Source organism: Mustela nivalis (genome assembly GCF_964662115.1).
Source record: "Mustela nivalis genome assembly, chromosome: 8".
Classification (NCBI taxonomy): Eukaryota; Metazoa; Chordata; class Mammalia; order Carnivora; family Mustelidae; genus Mustela; species Mustela nivalis.
Window position 1 is genome coordinate 115,103,034 of NC_139027.1, and position 19,502 is coordinate 115,122,535.

General features: G+C 37.0%; 1 protein-coding gene across 1 annotated transcript in view; it reads left to right on the top strand.

Annotated features, from left to right (window-relative positions):
• RNF24 (ring finger protein 24) overlaps window positions 1-19,502 on the top strand; it is a 99,481-nt gene that overhangs the window by 69,958 nt on the left and 10,021 nt on the right. The window contains exons 3-4 of the mRNA XM_082744510.1: window positions 11,600-11,642; window positions 14,000-14,041. Coding sequence (XP_082600636.1) covers window positions 11,600-11,642; window positions 14,000-14,041 — 85 coding nt within the window. The remainder of the gene's footprint in view (window positions 1-11,599; window positions 11,643-13,999; window positions 14,042-19,502) is intronic.

The following is a 19,502-nucleotide window of genomic DNA, read 5'->3' on the forward strand; positions in this document are numbered from 1 at the left end:
ACAAATATGCAGATCTAGCCTCATTTTAATGAACTCTAATGGAATTCATTTTATTCTTTACATGAAAATGTACTGAACACTTTTCTTGTAAAACAAGCAGACAAAAAGAAGCAGTAAGGATATAGATGATTTGAACTATGTGAGTAATAAATTAGACCTAAGAAAGAGAAATTTATAGTTTTAAAAATATATTTTACAGACAGGCCGAAAACCAGTTATATGTTTTCCTTTAATAGAGCCTAAAAAAAAAAAAAAGCCAATTAAATCCAAAAGAAAGTAGAAGAAGAAAATTAAAAACCCAGGCACCGAAATCAATGAAATAGAAAACAAATGTATAATAAAATCACTGAAGCCAAAAGCTGATTCTTTGGAAAGATTAACAAAATTAATGAATCTCCAGAAAGAATTGATCAGGAAAAAGAGGAGAAAAAACATAAATTACTAATATCAGAAATGTGGGGCCCCTGGCTAGCTCAGTCAGTAGAGCGTGTGACTCTGGATCTCAGAGTACTTAGTTCAGTCCCCTTATTGAGTGTAGAGATTACTTAAAAATAAAATCTTTTTTAAAAAATTGAAAAAGAGGACAGTACTATAAATCCTACAAATATTATAAGATCAAAATGTATATTATGAACAACTTTATGCCAATAAATTTGAAATTTTAGTTGAATTGGATATTTTCCTAGAAAAAAATGTAGTGCATCAAAACTGACACAAGAAATGGCATTTAAGAAAACCCACAATTAACATCACACGCAGTGGTGAAAAACTGAAAGCTTTCCCCCTAAAATCAGGAACAAAACAAAGGTACCTGTTTTCACCAAGGCTGTTTAGCATTATATTAGCAGTTCTGGCCAGAGTAGTTAAGCAAGAAAGGGAAATAGAAGGCATCCAATTGGAAAGAAGCAAAACTATCTTATTGCAGATGACATGATTCTGTATAGTATTGGCAATCCCACAGAATACACACACACACACACACACACACACACAACTCAAGACCTAACATATTAAGCAAAGTTTCAGGGTACAAAATCAATACACAAAAATTGGTTGTGTTTCTATACATCAGCAAGGAATGATCTGAAAAGAAAATAAACAATCCATTTACAATAGCATCCAAAAGAATAAACTTCCTAGGAATAAAATTAACCAAGGAGGTAGAAGACTTGTACATTGAAAACTACAGAAACTGCTGAAAGAAATTAAAGAAGACTTAAATAAATGGAAAGGCATTCTGTATGTTTATGGATTAGAAGACTTAATATTATTAAGTTGGCAGTACTTCTCAAAGCAACCTACACATTCATTGCACTCCCTAACAAAATTCCAGTAGCCTTTTATATGGAAAAACTGACCCTCAGCTGATCTGGAAATGCAGGGGGCCCTGAATAGCCAAAACAGTGTTGAAAAGGAAATGATTTCTTAGATTTGACATCAAAAGCACAAGCAACAAAAGAAAGAATAGATAAGACTCACAAATATTAAAAACATTTGTGCATCAGAGAACATTATCAAGAAAGTAAAAATAAAGGAGGAGCCTGTGTGGTTCAGTCAGTTAAGCGTCTGACTTAATTTCAGCTCAGGTCATGATCTCGGGGTCATGAGATTGAGCCCCATTTCAGACTCTGTGCATGGAGTCTGCTGGAGATTCTCTTCTCCCTTTGCCCTCACTTGCATATATTCTCTCTCTCTCTCTAATAAATAAATCTTTTATTTTTAAAAAAAAAAAAAAGGTAAAAAGATAATCTACAGAATGGAAGAGAAATATTTCCCGTTCATATATCATTTTTTTAAGATTTTATTTATTTATTTGACAGAGATCACAAACAGGGAGAGCAGGAAAGGGAGAAGCAGGCATCCCACTGAGCAGGGATCCTGATGCAGGACCCCAGGATCATGACTTGAGCTGAAGGCAGACACTTAACCAACTAAGCCACCCAGGCATCCCTCCAATTCATATATCTGATAAGGATTTAATAACCAGAGTATATTTTTTAAAATTTCTAAAAGACAACTGAATTTTAAAATAGACAAAAGACTTAAATAAATAGCCATTTTCCCAAAAAGGATATATGAATGGCCAAGAAATACATGAAAAGATGTTCAAATAGAACATCTGGATCTCACCTTTATGATCATTGATCATAAAGGAAGTGAAAATTAAAACCACTATGAGATCCACTTCACAAGTACTAGAATGTTATAATCAAAAATATAGAAAATTACAAGTGCCCTACCTAGAAACGTGTAAAAAGAAAGAAGATGTAACAAACAGAGGAATATATTGTGTTCATAGTTAGGAAACTTAGACTTGCAAGATGTCAGTTATTCCCACAGTTGATCTATAAATTCTATGTACAACCTCAGTTAAAATCCCAGCAGATTTTTTGGGAAACTGACTACCTCATAAAATTTATATGGAAGTGCAGAGGATCAAGAATAGCCAAGACAGTAGTCAAAAGCAGAGCTTGAGGACTTAACACTATCAGACTCGAAACTTGTTTCAAAGCCCCAGTATTTAAAACAAAGTGCTATTCATCTAGCACTCAGAATTTGGTTTCTAAATACTATTCTTCAATAAAAGGAACCAAGACTCTTTCGAAGAAGTGTTAACCACTTCTACAACTGGGGCATGGGAAATACAAGATGAGTTTGGAACACCTTTTCGTACAAGTAAGCAAGGACATGCATGGAAAAGGGTAAGGGCAAGCTGAAAGGACACGAGTCAGCCTGGTGGAGCTCCTAAAGGCCAAACCCAAATCAGTTTGAGCAACAAAATAAATAATGATCTTACTGAATTATAACCCATAGACTAAAACAAATATCCACAAGTTACTACAGATATAAATAAATAAGGAAGATGGGACATCTCTTCCATACAGAAGAATTCCAGTTAATATACTAGGAATTAGAAAACTATAAAACTATCACCATGCAGCCACTACAGTAACTGTTGCAAGATGGGTGCTAAAATCAGTGGGCAAAAGTTTGAGGGGAAAAAATAGGGTATTTGCATAGTTTCAACATCTCTCCTGCAAGATATTGATTGATCAGTCACAAAGAGGGAAATAGTAACTTTTTTCTTTTTAAGATTTTATTTATTTATTTGACAGAGATCACAAGTAGGCAGAGAAGTGGCAGCGGGGGCGGGGGCCGGGGCGGGGTTGGGGGGGAGTGGCAGGAAGCAGTCTCCCTGCTGAGCAGAGAGCCTGGATGTGGGGCTTGATCCTAGGACCCTGAGATCATGACCTGAGCCAAAAGCAGAGGCTTAACCCACTGAGCCACCCAGGTTCCCCAAGGGAAATAGTAACTTTTACAGTGGAGAGACCCAGTAGACACTGCCATAACTAAATGATCATGGCTAATGTGTCAAAAGCTTGCAAGTCAAGGGAAAACTAAAGAATTTTCAGGGATTGGAGGAGACTAAGGAGACCTAAATAGATGCAAGGTAGGATCTTAGATTGGATAAAAGAACAGGAAAAGGAGGTTAATGAAAAAAAAAGTTTGAAAAACGGGGCGCCTGGGTGGCTCAGTGGGTTAAAGCCTCTGCCTTCGGCTCAGGTCATGATCCCAGGGTCCTGGGATCTAGCCCCACATCGGGCTCTCTGCTCAGCAGTGAGCCTGCTTCCTCCTCTCTCTCTCTCTGCCTGCTTCTCTGCCTACTTGTGATCTCCGTCTGTCAAATAAATAAATAAAATCTTTTTTAAAAAAAGTTTGAAATTGAAACGGTTTAATTTTATGATAATATTATAGTAATAATAAATAAGTAATAAATAATATAATAGTAATAAAATAATAGTAATATCAGTGTTAATTTCCTAGTTTTGATTATTGTACAATGATTGTGTAAGTTGTGAACATTGGAAAATCTGGGAGGAAAGTCTATGTGAACTCTATTTTTTGAAGCTTTTCTATAAGTCCGAAATTATTTCAGAATAGAAGCTAAAAGGAACAAAAAAAGCTAATGTGGGGATACCTGGGTGGCTCAGTGACAACATGTCTGCCTTTGGCTCATGTGGTGATCCCAGAGTCCTGGGATTGAGTCACACGTCCAGCTTCTTTCTCAGCGAGGAGTCTGCTTCTCCCTCTCTGCCTGCCACTCCCCCTCCTGTGCTCGCTCCCTCTGACAAATAAAATCTTCAAAAACAAAACAAAACAAAAACTAATGTAATGACACTAGGTGCATCATTTCCCAGGACTGCTATAACAATGTACCACAAACCCAAGTGGCTTAAAAATAACAGAACTCTAGTCTCACAGTTCTGGAGGTTAGAAGTTTGAAATCAAGATGTCATCAGGTCCATGCTCCCTCTGAAGGCTCTAGGGGAGAATCCTTCCTGGCCTCTTACCTAGTTTCTGGTAGTTACCAGAAATCTCTGATGTTCTTTGGCTTGTACCTGCCTGATTTCAGTCTGTTTCTCTCTTTACCTGGCCTTCTTACCTGTGTCTCTGTATGTCCTCTCCTCTTCTTCTACACCAGTCATATTGGATTTAATGTGGCCTCATTTTAACTAAATAATCGACAGAGACTCTATTTGCAAATAGAATTGTGTTCTGAGGTTCTAGCAGACATGAATTTTTGACACTTTCAACCCAGTATGCAGGAATAGGCAAACAGACTAATGGAATAGATAGAACTCTAGAAACAGACCTACATACTGGATCTGACTTACGACAGATATGCCACTGCTATGCAGTAGGAAAAATAGGGTCTTTTAAATAATAACCCCACATATAATAAATAAATGAATCAATATATGAATGAATCGGGTGCCTGGGTGACTCAGTGGGTTAAGCCGCTGCCTTCGGCTCAGGTCATGATCTCAGGGTCCTGGGATCGAGTCCCGCATCAGGCTCTCTGCTCAGCAAGGAGCCTGCTTCCCTTTCTCTCTGCCTGCCTCTCTGCCTACTTGTGATCTCTCTCTGTCAAATAAATAAATAAAATCTTTTAAAAATATGTATATGAATGAATCAAATGAATCAACTGAAAATCTGCATGTGGATAAAAAGAATCTTGACCCCTACATCACATCATATATAAAGACTAATTTCAGATGGATCATAAGTAATTTTGGATGGATACCTAAATGTGACAGGTAAAATAACAAATTGTTTGCACATACACACAAGAGAATATCTTCCTGATCTGGGGGTAGGCAAGGATTCTTTATCTGGATGCAAAAAGGACTGACATTATTGGGACGAGTTTATACTTGGACTTAAATTAAAACCTTCTGTTCATCGAAAGATACCATCAAAAGAATGAAAACACAGGCCATAGAGTAGGAGATAATTGCAGTACGTAGACCAAAAGAGGACTTGCATCTGAAATATATAAATAACTCCTACAAATCAATAAGGAAAAGGTAGCTCGTTTTTTAAAGACTCAAACAGGCATTTTATAAAGGAAGTTATCCAATAAGCTTAACAATAAGCTTTTTATAAAAGGTTCTGAACATCAATTGGGAAATGCAAATTAAAGCTGAAATGAGATACCACTGAATACCTACCAGATTGGCTAAAATTTTTTTAACTGATCCTACTAAGTAGTGGCAAAGATGTGAAAGAGCAAGCGCTCTAGTGCATTATATCTAGGAATAGCAATTGGTACAAGCATTTTGACTAGCAGATCTACTCCTCAGTGTATACTTAACAGAATTGAGTCTATATGTCCACTAAGAGATGTAGAATTTATGTAGTAGCTTTATTTACAATAGCCCCAAACTGGAAGTAACCTCAGTATTCATCAGCAGTGGTGGGGAATGCAAGCTGGTGCAGCCACTCTGGAAAACAGCTTGGAGGTTCCTCAGAAAGTTGAAAATAGAACTACCCTATGACCCAGCAATTGCACTACTGGGTATTTACCATAAAGATACAAATGTAGTGCTCCAAAGGGGCACGTGCACCCGAATGTTTATCGCAGCAATGTCCACAACAGCCAAACTATGGAAAGAACCTAGATGTCCATCAACAGATGAATGGATAAAGAAGATGTGGTATATCTATACAATGGAATACTATGCAGCCATCAAAAGAAATGAAATCTTGCCATTTGCAACAACATGGATGGAACTATTATGCTGAGCGAAATAAGTCAGTCAGAGAAAGACAATTATCATATGATCTCCCTGATATGAGGAATTTGAGAGGCAATGTGGGAACTTTGGGGGATAGGGAAGGAAAAAATGAAACAAGATGGGATTGGGATGGGGAGGAGTCAAGATAGCAGAGGAGTAGCAGGCTGAGATGACATCAGGTAGCAGGAGATCAACTAGATAGTTTATCAAACCATTCCGAACACATACAAATCCAACAGGAGATCGAAGAGAAGAGCAGCAATTCTAGAAAACAGAAAATCACCCACTTTCTGAAAGGTAGGACCTGCGGAGAAGTGACTCCAAAGCAATGGGAAGATAGACTGCAGGGGGAGGGGCAGGCTCCCAGCAAGTGGCGGAGCAACGGAGCACAAAATCAGAACTTTTAAAAGTCTGCTCTACTGAGGGACATTGCTCCAGAGGCTAAGCCAGGGTGAAGCCCACGTGGGGACAGCATGGTCTCAGGTCCCGCGGGGTCACAGAAGGATTGGGGGTGTCTGAGTGTCACAGAGTTCACAAGTATTAGAGCTGGGAAGCCAGCTACAGAGACGGAGTTGAGGAGTGAGCTCTCAACTAGGGGTTACCTTAAGCTGTGATCCGTGGCACAGTTAGGCCACTGCTCTTTGAGCAGGCACCCCATAAGATCCAGGGAGACCCCCTGGAGGAGTGCAGGGATCTGCTGGGTTTGGAGACTCCAGGCAGGGCTGTGTGCCAAAGACAGAGACACTTGGTCACAGGCTGGGTGAGATCGGAGCACAGCCAGAGGCCAGGGAGACGGGCGTGATCACTTTTCTCCAAGGGCACACTGAGGAGTGGGGCCCCTAGCTCTCAGCTCCTCCGAGCCTGAGATTAGGAAACTACCATTTTATTCCTGACCTCTAGAACTCTATGGAAGGCGTTCAGGGAAAACAAGCTCCTGAAAGTGAACCCAAGCGGATTACTTAGCCCGGGCCCTGGTAAGGGCTGTGCAATTCTGCCTCGGGCAAAAACACTTGAGAATTACTACAACAAGACTCTCCCCCAGAAGATCAGCAAGAAATCCAGCCAAGACCAAGTTCGCTTACTAAGGAGAACAGTGGAATTCCAGAGGAGGAGAAAGCAAAGCATGGAATTCATTGCTTTTTCCCCATGATTCTTTAGTCTTGCAAAGTTAATTAAGTTTTTTTTTATTTTTTTTTCTTATGCTAAAATTTTTTTAACTTTTGCTCTTTCCTCTCTTAATTTTTTTTAAGATTTTATTTATTTATTTGACACAGAGAGAGAAAGAGACAGTGAGAGAGGAACTACAAGCAGGGGGGAGTGGGAGAGGGAGAAGCAGGCCTCCTGCTGAGCAGGGAGCCCAATGCAGGGCTCAATCCCAGAACCCTGGGACCATGTCCCGAGCTGAAGGCAGACACCCGACAACTGAGCCACCCAGGCACCCCTCTCTTAATGTTTTTTAATTAGTTTATCTTAATGATACCTTTCATTAAAAAAAAAAAAATCTTTTTGAACCTTCATTATTATTGTCATATTTTATCCTTCATTGTATCTAACTTTATTTTTTGTATACACATAGGGTTTTTTCTTCTAAAAAAGTTTGATATACAGCTTCTCCTAATAGATCAAAATATACCCTAAATCTAGCACAGGGCTTTGTTTAGTCTCCAGCCTGAGCAAATTCTCTCCACTTTCTTTTTCTTTATTCTCCTAACCAACTTACCAACTCCTTTTTTAGAAAAAAGTTTTTTTTTATTTTTCATCTTTATAGTCATATTTCATCCCTTCATCATGTTTACCCTTATGTTGTGTATGTATGTGTGTGTATATTATATATATATATATATAATATACACACATATATACATATATGTGTGTGTGTGTGTGTGTGTATATATATATATATGTTTTTCATTCTTAAAATTTTGGGATGTAGTTTCTTCTAGGAGACCAAAATATTCCCAAAATTAAGTGGGTGACTCTGTTCTATTCACCAGTCTAAATATATATTTTCTTTTTTATAGATTTTTTTAACATTTTTTTTCTGAACTTCTTTTTGCCCCCTTTCTTCCCCCCATTATTTGGGGACTCTTCTGATTTGATTAAAGCACATTTTTCTGGGGTCTTTGCCACCCTTTTAGTATTTTATTCTCTCCTTCATATATTTTTATCTGGATAAAATGACAAAGCGGGAAAAACTCACCACAAAAAAAAAGAACAAGAGGCAATACTGAAGGCTAGGGACCTAATCAAAATGGACTTTGGTAATATGTCAGATCTAGAATTCAGAATGACTATTCTCAAGGTGCTAGCTGGGCTCGAAAAAGGCATGGAAGAGATTAGAGAAATGCTGTCTGGAGAAATAAAAGAACTAAAATCTAACCAAGTTGAAATAAGAAAAATCTGTTAATGAGGTACAATAAAAAATGGAGGCTCTTACTGCTAGGATAAATGAGGCAGAAGAGAGAATTAGTGATGTAGAAGACCAAATGACAGAGAATAAGAAGCTGAGCAAAAGAGAGACAAATAACTACTGGACCACGAGGGGAGAATTCGAGAGATAAGTGATACCATAAGACGAAACAACATTAGAATAATTGGGATTCCAGAAGAAGAAAGAGGGGAGCAGAAGGTCTATTAGAAAGAATTATTGTAGAGAATTTCCCTAATATGGCAAAGGGAACAAGCATCAAAATCCAGGAGGCACAGAAAACCCCCCTCAAAATCAGTAAGAATAGGTCCACACCCCGTCATCTAATAGTAAAATTTATAAGTCTTAGTGACAAAGAGAAAATGCTGAAAGCAGCTCAGGACAAGAAGTCTGTAATATACAATGCTAAAAATATTAGATTGGCAGCAGACTTATCCACAGAGACCTGACATGCCAGAAAGAACTAGCATGATATATTCAGAGCACTAAATGAGGAAAAACATGCAGCCAAGAATACTATATCCAGCTAGGCTACCATTGAAAATAGAAGGACAGGTAAAAAGCTTCTAGGACAAACAAAAACTAAAAGAATTTGTAAACACCAAACCAGCTCTACAGGAAATATTGAAAGGGTTCCTCTAAGCAAAGAGAGAGCCTAAAAGTAGTAGACCAGAAAGCAACAGAGACAATATACAGTAATAGTCACCTTACAGGCAATACAATGGCACTAAATTCATATCTCTCAATAGTTACCCTGAATGTAAATGGGCTAAATGCCCCAATCAAAAGTCACTGGGTATCAGAATGGATTTAAAAAAAAAAAAAACCGTCAATATGCTGTCTACAGGAAACTCATTTTAGACCCAAAGAGGTCTAGACCTCCAGATTTAACATGAGGGGATGGAAAACAATTTATCATGCTAACGGACATCAAAAGAAAGCTGGGGTGGCAATCCTTATATCAGATCAATTAGATTTTAAGCCAAAGACTATAATAAGAGATGAGGAAGGACACTATATCATACTCAAAGGGTCTTTCCAACAAGAAGATCTAACAATTTTAAGTATCTATGCCCCTAAAGTGGGAGCATCCAACTATATAAACCAATTAATAACAAAATCAAAGAAACACATCGACAATAATACAATAATAGTAGCGGGCTTTAACACTCCCCTCACTGAAATGGACAGATCATCCAAGCAAAAGATCAACAAGAAAATAAAGGCCTTACATTACACACTGGACCAAATGGACATCACAGATATAATTAGAACATCCCATCCCAAAGCAACAGAATACACATTCTTCTCTAGTCCACATGGAACATTCTCCAGAATAGATCCTGGGTCATAAATCAGGTCTCAACCAGTATCAAAAGATTGGGTCATTCCCTGCATATTTTCAGACCACAATGCTCTGAAGCTAGAACTCAATCACAAGAGGAAATTTGGAAAGAACCCAAATGCATGGAGACTAAAGAACATCCTTCTAAAGAATGAATGGGTCAACCAGGAAATTAAAGAAGAATTGAAAAAAATAATGGAAGCAAATGATAATGAAAACACAATGGTTCAAAATCTGTGGGACACAGCAAAGGCAGCCCTGAGATACAAGCCTTTCCCAAGAAACAAGAAAGGTCTCAAGTATACAACCTAACCTCACACCTAAAGGAGCTGGAGAAAGAACAACGAAGAAAGCCTAAACCCAGCAGGAGAAGAGAAATCATAAAGATTAGAGCAGAAATCAATGAAATAGAAACCAAAAAGCCAATAGAACAAATCAACAAAACTAGGAGCTGGTTCTTTGAAAGAATTAACGAGATTGATAAACCCCTGGCCAGACTTACCAAAAAGAAAAGAGAAAGGACCCATGAATGAAAGAGGAGAGATCACAACCAACACCAAAGAAATACAATTATAAGAACATATTATGAGCAACTGTACACCAGCAAATTTGACAATCTGGAAGAAATTGATGCATTCCTAGAGACATATAAACTACCACAACTGAACCAGGAAAAAATAGAAAACCTGAACAGACCTATAACCAGTAAGGAAATTGAAGCAGTCATCAAAAATCTCCAAACAAACAAGAGCCCAGGGCCAGACGGCTTCCCAGGGGAATTCTATTAAACATTTAAAGAAGAATTAATTCCTGTTCTCCTGAAACTGTTCCCAAAAACAGAAATGGAAGGAAAACTTCCAAACTCATTTTATGAAGCCAGCATTACCTTGATCCCAAAACCAGACAAATATCCCATCAAAAAAATAGAATTACAGACTAATATCCTTGTTTGAACACAGATGCAAAAATTCTCACCAAAATACTAGCTAATAGGATCCAACAGTACATTAAAAGTATTATTCACTACGACCAAGTGGTATTAATTCCAGGGCTGCAAGGTTGGTTCAACATTCACAAATCAATCAATGTGACACAAAACAGTAATAAAAGAAAGAATAAGAACCATATGATACTCTCAATAGATGCTGAAAAAGCATTTGACAAAGTACAGCATCCATTCCTGATCAAAACTCTTCTCAGTGTAGGGATAGAGGGTACATATCTCAATATCATCAAAGTCATCTATGAAATACCCACCGCGAATATTCTTAATGGAGAAAAACAGAGCTTTTCCACTAAAGTCAGGAACATGGCAGGGATGTCCATTATCACCACTGCTATTCAACATAGTACTAGAAGTCCCAGCCTTAGCAATCAGACAACAAAAAGAAATTAAAGGCATCCAAATCGGCAAAGAAGAAGTGATACAATAAATATTATTAGAACAAGTGGACTGTTATCCAATATAAGTAAAATTGAGCCTTCTTCATTAAAGTGTATATTGTGCTAAGATGTGTTTTAATGAGATTTCACTTGAATTTAACATTTGGATAACAACATTTTATGGTTCTTTGGCTACTTTCTCATAACATGGTAACAGATATGACATTTGCGTGTTTTTCAGGACAAAGATTTGGGATTTTAAACCATAAATTATTTGAATTAATATCAAAAATCTGTTTAAGATCTTTATCAAATTGTTCTATTAAAAACCTTACCATCGCATTGCTCATTTCTGTCTTTTAGGCTAAGACATCAAGCACACAAAGAATTTTATGCCTACAAACAGGTAAGAAATTTACTTCAGATTGGCCTTGATTTTTTTTTTTTTTTTTTTTTTTTGGTACCAAAAAATAAGAATTTCAGTTTCCACTCCTAGTTTAGCTGGGACTGGATTTACTTTTGTTCATTTTAGCATTTCACTTCCAGACTGCAGTACAAAAATAGATCAACTTCACTTTAAGTAATTTCTTTCAGATTATTTGAAGTTCAGATAATACAATAATATAACGGGAACTTTAGCCAACACTGCTAAAGGGAAATGCTGTGGTTTATAATCCTTGAAGTCACTGTTAATCTAGTGGAGTTAAGAGATTCCATTAAATGAATTTTTTACCTCTTCCATTAGCAGACGTATCCGTTCCTCAGAGGTGAACAGTTGCATTATAGTGATCTCATCTCCTCCTTCTCATGTCACACAACCAGAAGTCTAAATACTTGGGTCACTGCTGTTAATCCCTACCCTTTGTACTTTCATTCCTTTATTGATTTGTTCTTTGAGGGAATAAACTTAGCTTTTCTTGATGGCCAAGTAAAATTTGTTTTTTCTTCTATGTGTCATCTATTAATATTCTACCATTGACACCAAACAGTAGGCCTAAGTGCTCCTTAATTTTGTTTTGGTCCAAAGTGTGAAATTATTTTTATTGTCCTTAGTTTTTTTTGCTTTCTGGTTTTAGGATACTTTTGTTTTGTTTTGTTTTTTGTTTGTTTTTGTGGAGTGGTAGGGTAAGCTTTAGTTTGCTTGGGCCTTTAACCTTGCTAACACTGATGCTGCAGGACCATGTCACCATTTTAGGATTATGTATCTCTTTGTCCATCTTTTGTTTATGACTCTAGAAAATATGAGCTCCTTGTCGAGTTCCCTAGAATGTCCACACTGATGTTCATAGGTAACCCAGTGCTCCTCTGCATAGGTCTCATGTGAGATTCAGAGTTGAATGTTCTACTTTTCTAAATTAATGAATCCTTTTGTCTCAATATTATTATAAAATTTTTTCAGTATTATCATAAATTTGACAACCTATAGGATATTTGTATGTAAGCTAATTAGAAAGTAAAATTGGCCTTAATGGTCATTTAACAAGTAAAATTGACTGATAGAATTAATAGAGTAACAGGAGAGACAGTAAAGTGGTCTCTAAAATATACTGAATTAGAAATTTAGTATATCCCCACATAGCTGATGGTAGCTTTAGGTTGTGATTTCTGAAAATGTGATTTTCCCTGAAAACGATTTTTGGTTCAAGAATGTAAGATACTCAAAACTGGGAGATTTTCCCCCAAATTTCACTTGCCTATTTTTTCACTTTAAGATAGCATATAATCCTAATAATCTGTTTATTCTCCAAAATTTTCTATTTTATTTTTTTATTTTTTAAGGATATTATTTTTTTTAGAAGTCACTACACCCAATGTGGGGCTTGAATTCACAACCCCAAGATCAAGAGTCACATGCTCTACCAACAACCAGTCAGGAACCCCTGGAAACTTTCTTTTTAAATAGTGATCTACTGCCCTCTTGCCACTTGTCATTTTTTTAAAACTGTTATCCAGTCACCATAAAATCAGGTTAGGGATAGCACCTGGGTGAATTTTAAGTTCATTTACATGACTTTGGGCCGAGCTAAAATTTTCTGAGGATAATGATGTATAAAAGTAAGCAAAACTTGGAAATTAAGCTTGATTGGATTTTTTAATCTTTTATAAAATAATAATCAGTTCCATCAGTTAATACTGTGTTTTAGTGAATCACGAGAGTCAACTCCATTTATTTTCCTCCTAAGTTAGCACTTGGTCCAGATGAGCATGTATTTATGTCTTTTCCTGAAATTTAATCTATACTCGGGGTTTTAAAATTGCTTTTCAGGAGAACATTGCATTGCTGCTCAAGTTAAAAATTTTGCTAACAGCCTGAATGGACTAAGACAGGGATGTATCAGAATTTGTTTCCTGCCTCTGCTTAGAAAGTCATCTTTTTCTTCTGGGAGCAGGCTGGAGTGATGGTGGTTCTAGCACCTGTTTGAGGAAAGCAAATGGCCTGTTTGATACTGTCACTCTACCACCACCACATGAAGTCACTGACAACTGTCAACAGGCTTCCTACAGCAGCCTTGTATTAACATGAGGGTTCACTGTAACGTTTTGATTATAATAGATAAACCACCTAAGAATTCTGTTAAAAAAATTTTTTTTTGCTAAAAAAATTATGGCTAAAATGTTCTGTCTCAGTAAAAGAGGTTTTCGCCAATATTGTACAGAAGGAGAAATGAGCTACATATACAAAAGAAAAATATGTTTGAGTAAAATGAGAAATTTTTTAAATTATAGATTTAAATGGGCATAACATATTTTCTTATCTTACAGGTTATATTAAAAGAGAAAGTAAAAGAACTGAATTTACATGAGGTAAGTTGCCTATAAGTATTTTAATCTTTTCTCAAGCTGTTATCTAATAGAAATAATATGCTGTGGTATGCTTAACCATCTTTATTTTCAGAAGTTAACAAAAGTTAAGCTTATCTTGATCTGCTTAATAGAATATTTGAGGGTGAGGTCACATAAAAATCAATTATGAGATGACTTTAAGAGAGAAGATTAATTAATTGTGAGAAGATTTTTAATAGAGATGGTGGTGTCATAAGATTTCATAGTAGTAGGAATGCTCTGTGCTATCCCTGATATGAGGAGGTAGGTATAAATTAGTTTTTCTACTCAAGATGAATTTGCACTAATTTCATTCTTGAAAATGTTCCTAGTAATCCCTTCAAATAAACAGCACAAAAGAGGCAGTGATTACTTCATGGGGGTGGGAGTTTGGGGAGGTGAGGCAAGAGGATACAATAGAGAAGAATGTAAGGGGAGATATGATTCCTTGGGATTATCTAGTGATGTAGCTGCATGGTTGGTTCCCAGGTGTTCATTATGCTACCACGCTTTGTAATGTGAATACAAAAGTGTGTGTGTATCCTGCTGTAAACCTTCAGGCACATCGCCTATAATAATTCTTTTTCATTTTACTCCTTAGGTCATCTCTGACTACAGTATTTCAGAATTTTTAATTTTAGGGCCCTTTTCTCTTCCTTCCTTTCCAAGTTTTTGTTTTTTGTTTTTTGTTTTTTCTTTCAAAGATTTTATTTATTTATTTGACAGAGAGAGATCACAAGTAGTCATAGAGGCAGACAGAGAGAGAGAGAGGAGGAAGCAGGCTCCCTGCTGAGCACAGAGCCCGATGCGGGACTCGATCCCAGGACCCTGAGATCATGACCTGAGCCGAAGGCAGCGGCTTAACCCACTGAGCCACCCAGGCGCCCCTTTCCAAGTTTTTGAATTGGTTTGTAAAACAAGGACTTGGAAAGCTGAGCATTATATCTGTCTTATGTAATCTAATTGTAGGACAACTTCATTACTAGTTTCTTCAAAGAGAGTTGATTTGAAAATTATTTGAATAATAATAAAATAATGATTTAGGGGTGCCTGGGTGGCTCAGTCAGTTAAGTGTCTGCCTTTGGCTCAGGTCATGATCTCAGGGTCCTGAGATCAAGCCTGCTTCTCCCTCTCCCTCTGCCTACTACTCCCCCTTCTTGTGCGCTCTCTCCCTTTATCAAATAAGTAAATAAGATCTCTGGAAAAAAAAAAAAAGAATGATTTATATTATTGTCAAACACTTTGCAAATGTCTTCTGCTCCTTTGCTCTTTTTGCATATTTTTTTTTCAAAGAGTTGCTGTATTACAGCATTTTAGACCAAACCTTGGATTAAACCCAAAGCATCAATTACTGTTTGATTTTTTAATTAATTAATTTGTTTATTTAATTATTTATTTATTTTTACTGTTTGATTTTTAAATTTTCCAGAATTAACATGAATAGAAGATGATCTCTTTTCTATTTGAGGTCTCTTTGAGGACCATAAATGTAAAGGTTATATTCTGACACATTTTACCAGTATTAAACAACCAGGTTCCTCAGGAGCAGAAATCTTCCTCATTGGTGTGACCCACTAGATTAGAATGAGTCTTTATCTTGAATGAGGACATTGCATCGCATCACTATGCATTGGAATTAGTATCCCATTTGCACCCACCCATTCCAGTTTCTCCAAGACTGACCAGCTACTCATCCCTTCTCCCCATTATTTAGGGAGAAGTATGCAGAGGGTGCTGTGTGTTGAAACTGGTAGCTAGGATAACCTAACCTTGCTCTACAGCTTGTTTCTAGAAGCAATCAGGCATTTTTTGCAATTCATTTGGTCCTTTCGAGTTACATTTCTTGGTGATGAAACTATTTTGTCAGACTTTTGTGTTGTGTATGTGTGCATTCCTGTATCCTAATTATACAGTGGTAAGAGTTGGTCCTGTGTTAGCATGTGGAATTTCAATATGGATACTGTTACTAGTGAATAATTACAATAGTGAAATATCAAAGACAAGCTAAATGTCCGTCAGTGGTGAGTAAGTAAGTAAAACATGATATACTGGAAGATTATCCAAAAGAGAGGGAGGGAAGAAAGGAAACCTGTTAGAGTACAATTAGGGTACTATAAAGGAGGCAAAATTAAGGACTGAACTCTACCCGTAAATGTGTCAACTGGGACAGATCTCTAGTGGGATCCAAAACAAAGCAAGTCACAAAGTGATATAAATGTTTATTTGACATATAAACTGAACTAAATACCATATTGTTCATGGATATATATGCATACTACAAGGTGTTTTATTGGATTTGAGGATGACACATAGTTACACGGAGGAAGAGAAGAGAAAAAAGATTAGGGGAAGTTGGTCAAAAAAGATGTTAGTTTTATATGTAATAGTTCTTAAGGAAGGAAAATAGGTTAATATGTTACTTTTTAAATAATTTTAGAGTTGGGGCACCTGGGTGGCTCAGTTGGTTAGGTGTCCAGCTCTTAGTTTTGGCTCAGGTCATGCATGGTATTAGGGTTGTGCAATCGAGCCCCAAGTCAGGCTCTGCATTGGGTGTGGAGCATCTTTGGGATTCTCTCTCTCCCTCTTCTCTCCCTCTCTGAAATAATAATAATTTTAGAGTTACTGGATACATAAAACATGTCAATGCTGTACTAAACTAGAGAAATGCAAATAAACATAAAATACTAATTTCTGCTCTTAAGCAGTTAACAGTCTGCTAGAGGGGACTATAAATGAGAAAGTCACACTGAAGTATGCAGTAGGTGCTGTGTGTTATCTGGAATATATGCTGAGAAGTTCTTGGAGGTACTGGTGTAGCACAGACAGCTTCTCCTTGGCTTTTGCTCCCCTAAGGGAGACTTCCTGGGACCTTGTAGACTGGGATGCCCAGGTACCACCACCACCCCAGCTTCTTAGACAGTTGGCTCTATAGCTATGACTATATCATTTTTGCTTAATTTTTCCTACCAGTATAGGAGTCAAACAACACTTACACTAACTGAAGCTAAGGAGATACATGTACATAATCAAAACACGAGAATATATTGTCCTTCTGTGAAGAAAATGTCCTCTCAGTACCCATAGTCTTTCCTATTTTTGTTTATTTCTCCATCTTTTCATAGAGACACAGATATACACAAACTGTCATGCAAGTGGGTTAATATATGGCATCTAATAAAGTCTTGGTATCAAAAACAGAAGGGTGATGTGACACACTGGGACATGTAAGTCCTGTTAAAGGAGTTGCCAGCACTCAGCTCTAGCTGATTGTTGCCATGTGGAAATAAAGGCTAGTTGTTGCTAGATCTGGGGTTCTTCAAGAGAAGCCTGATGAGAGGCTTGGCATTAGTTTATGATCTGCCCCTGTTTGCACTTCGTCTTTGATTTGTTCACCACAGTGTCCCCAGCTCTAGTTTGGTGAGTGGTAGCTTTCTCCATTAAATTTCCTTTGTCAAAAATCAAATGGTCATATTTTGTGACTATTTCTGGATTCTCCATTCTGTTCCTTTGATTTATACACTCATCCCTTCTCCAACACCACAGTTTTAATGTACCTTTACTATAGCTTGATAAATCTTAAAATCAGGCAGTATGATCCTCCAACTTTATTCTTTTCCAAAACTGTTTTGCTAGTCTAATTCCTCACTCTTCCACATAAATTGAGGCATCAGCTAGTCTTTATCTACAAAAAAGAAGAAATCCTGCTGGGATTTTTGATTAGTACTGTATTAAGTCTATAAACTGGGGGAAAATTGGCATCTTTACCATGAGTCTTCTAATCTATAAACATATTATGTCTTTCTACCTATTTATTTATTTATATAAGGCTCTGTTGTTAGCCGAATACACATTTAGGATTTTTAGGATTGTGTCTTCTTGGTGAATTGATACTTATATTGAAATTATAATACCCTCTTCATCTCTGGTAGTTTTCTTTGCTTTGAAATCTATGCCTAGTATTAATTTAGCACCTCTAGCTGGGGTGTCTGGGCAGCTCAGTCAGTTAAGTATCCAACTCTTAGTTTTAGCTCAGGTCATGATCTTATGGGTGGTGAGATCAAGCCCTGCATCAGGCTCCGCACTCAGTGGGGAGTCTGCTTGAAGATCCTCTCCCCCATTTGTGCTCACGAGCTCGCTCTTTCTCTCTCTCTCTCTCAAATAAATAAAAAGAATTAACTCCTTTTTTTAAAAAAAATATGTAGCACCTCTAGCTTTCTTTTGATTGTTTGCATAGCATGTCTTTTTCCATCTTTTTATTTTCAGTCTACCTATATAATTATATTTGAAGTGAGTTTTCTTATAGATAGCATAAGTTTGGGTTATGGTCTTTTTTTCTTTTTTTTTCTTTAACCCACTCTGCCAATCTTTGTTTTAATTGGTATGTTTAGACCATTTACATGAGAGGCAATTATTGATGTTTAGAATTAGGTCTAATATTGTATTCTTTGTCTTCTGCTTTTCTCTCTGTCATTCCTTTTCCTTATTCCTGCCTTCTTAGGGGTATTGAACATTTTTAGCAGTCCATTTTAGTAATTCACTTTTCTTTTTTTAAACATTTTTTTCATTTATTCATTCAAGAGAGCACAAGAGAGAGCATGAGCAGGGGTAGGGGCAAAGGGAGAGAGAGAAGCAGTCTCCTCACCAAGTAGGAAGCCCAATGCAGGGCTCAGTCCCAGGACCACAGAACCACGACCTGAGCCAAAGGCAATTGCTTAACCAACTGAGTGACCCAGACACCCGTAGTAATCCATTTTTAGTATCTATTATGATTTTGACTTAATATTTTAGTGGAGTATAAAATAAATAATTAGAATCAACGTTTTAGCACTTCAGTTGGAATGTAGAAACCTTCCATCATATAGATCCCTTTATCTTTTTCCCTTTATGCAATAGCTATCATATTACATCTATATGCATTGAAAATCCCATCAGACAGTGTTGTATTTTTTTACTTAAAACTGTCAAATGTATTTTAAAGAATTCAGGAGAGGAAGAATAGTGATAAATATTTATTATTTCTGTTGTTCTTCATTCCTAATATTCCAGTTTCCTTCTTAATTCCATTTTCCTTCTATCTGATGATCTTCCTTTAGCATTTCTTTTAGAGCAGATCTGCTGGCTGTGAATTCTACTAGTTGGCCTTCATCTGAGAATGTCTGTATTTCACCTTCATTCCTAAAGGATATTTTTATTTGGTATAGAACTCTGGGTTGACACGTATTTTCTTTCAGCACTTTTTTTTTTTTTTTAAGATTTTATTTACTCATTGGAGAACAAGACAGCACAAGCAGGGAGTGGAGAGAGAGGGGGAAGCAGACTCCCCACTGATCAGGGAGTGCAGTGCAGGGCTTGATCCCAGGACCCCAGGATCATGAGCTGAGCCATAGGCAGGCGCTTAACTGAGCCAGCCAGGCACCATCTTTCAGCACTTTTAAAATGTGCC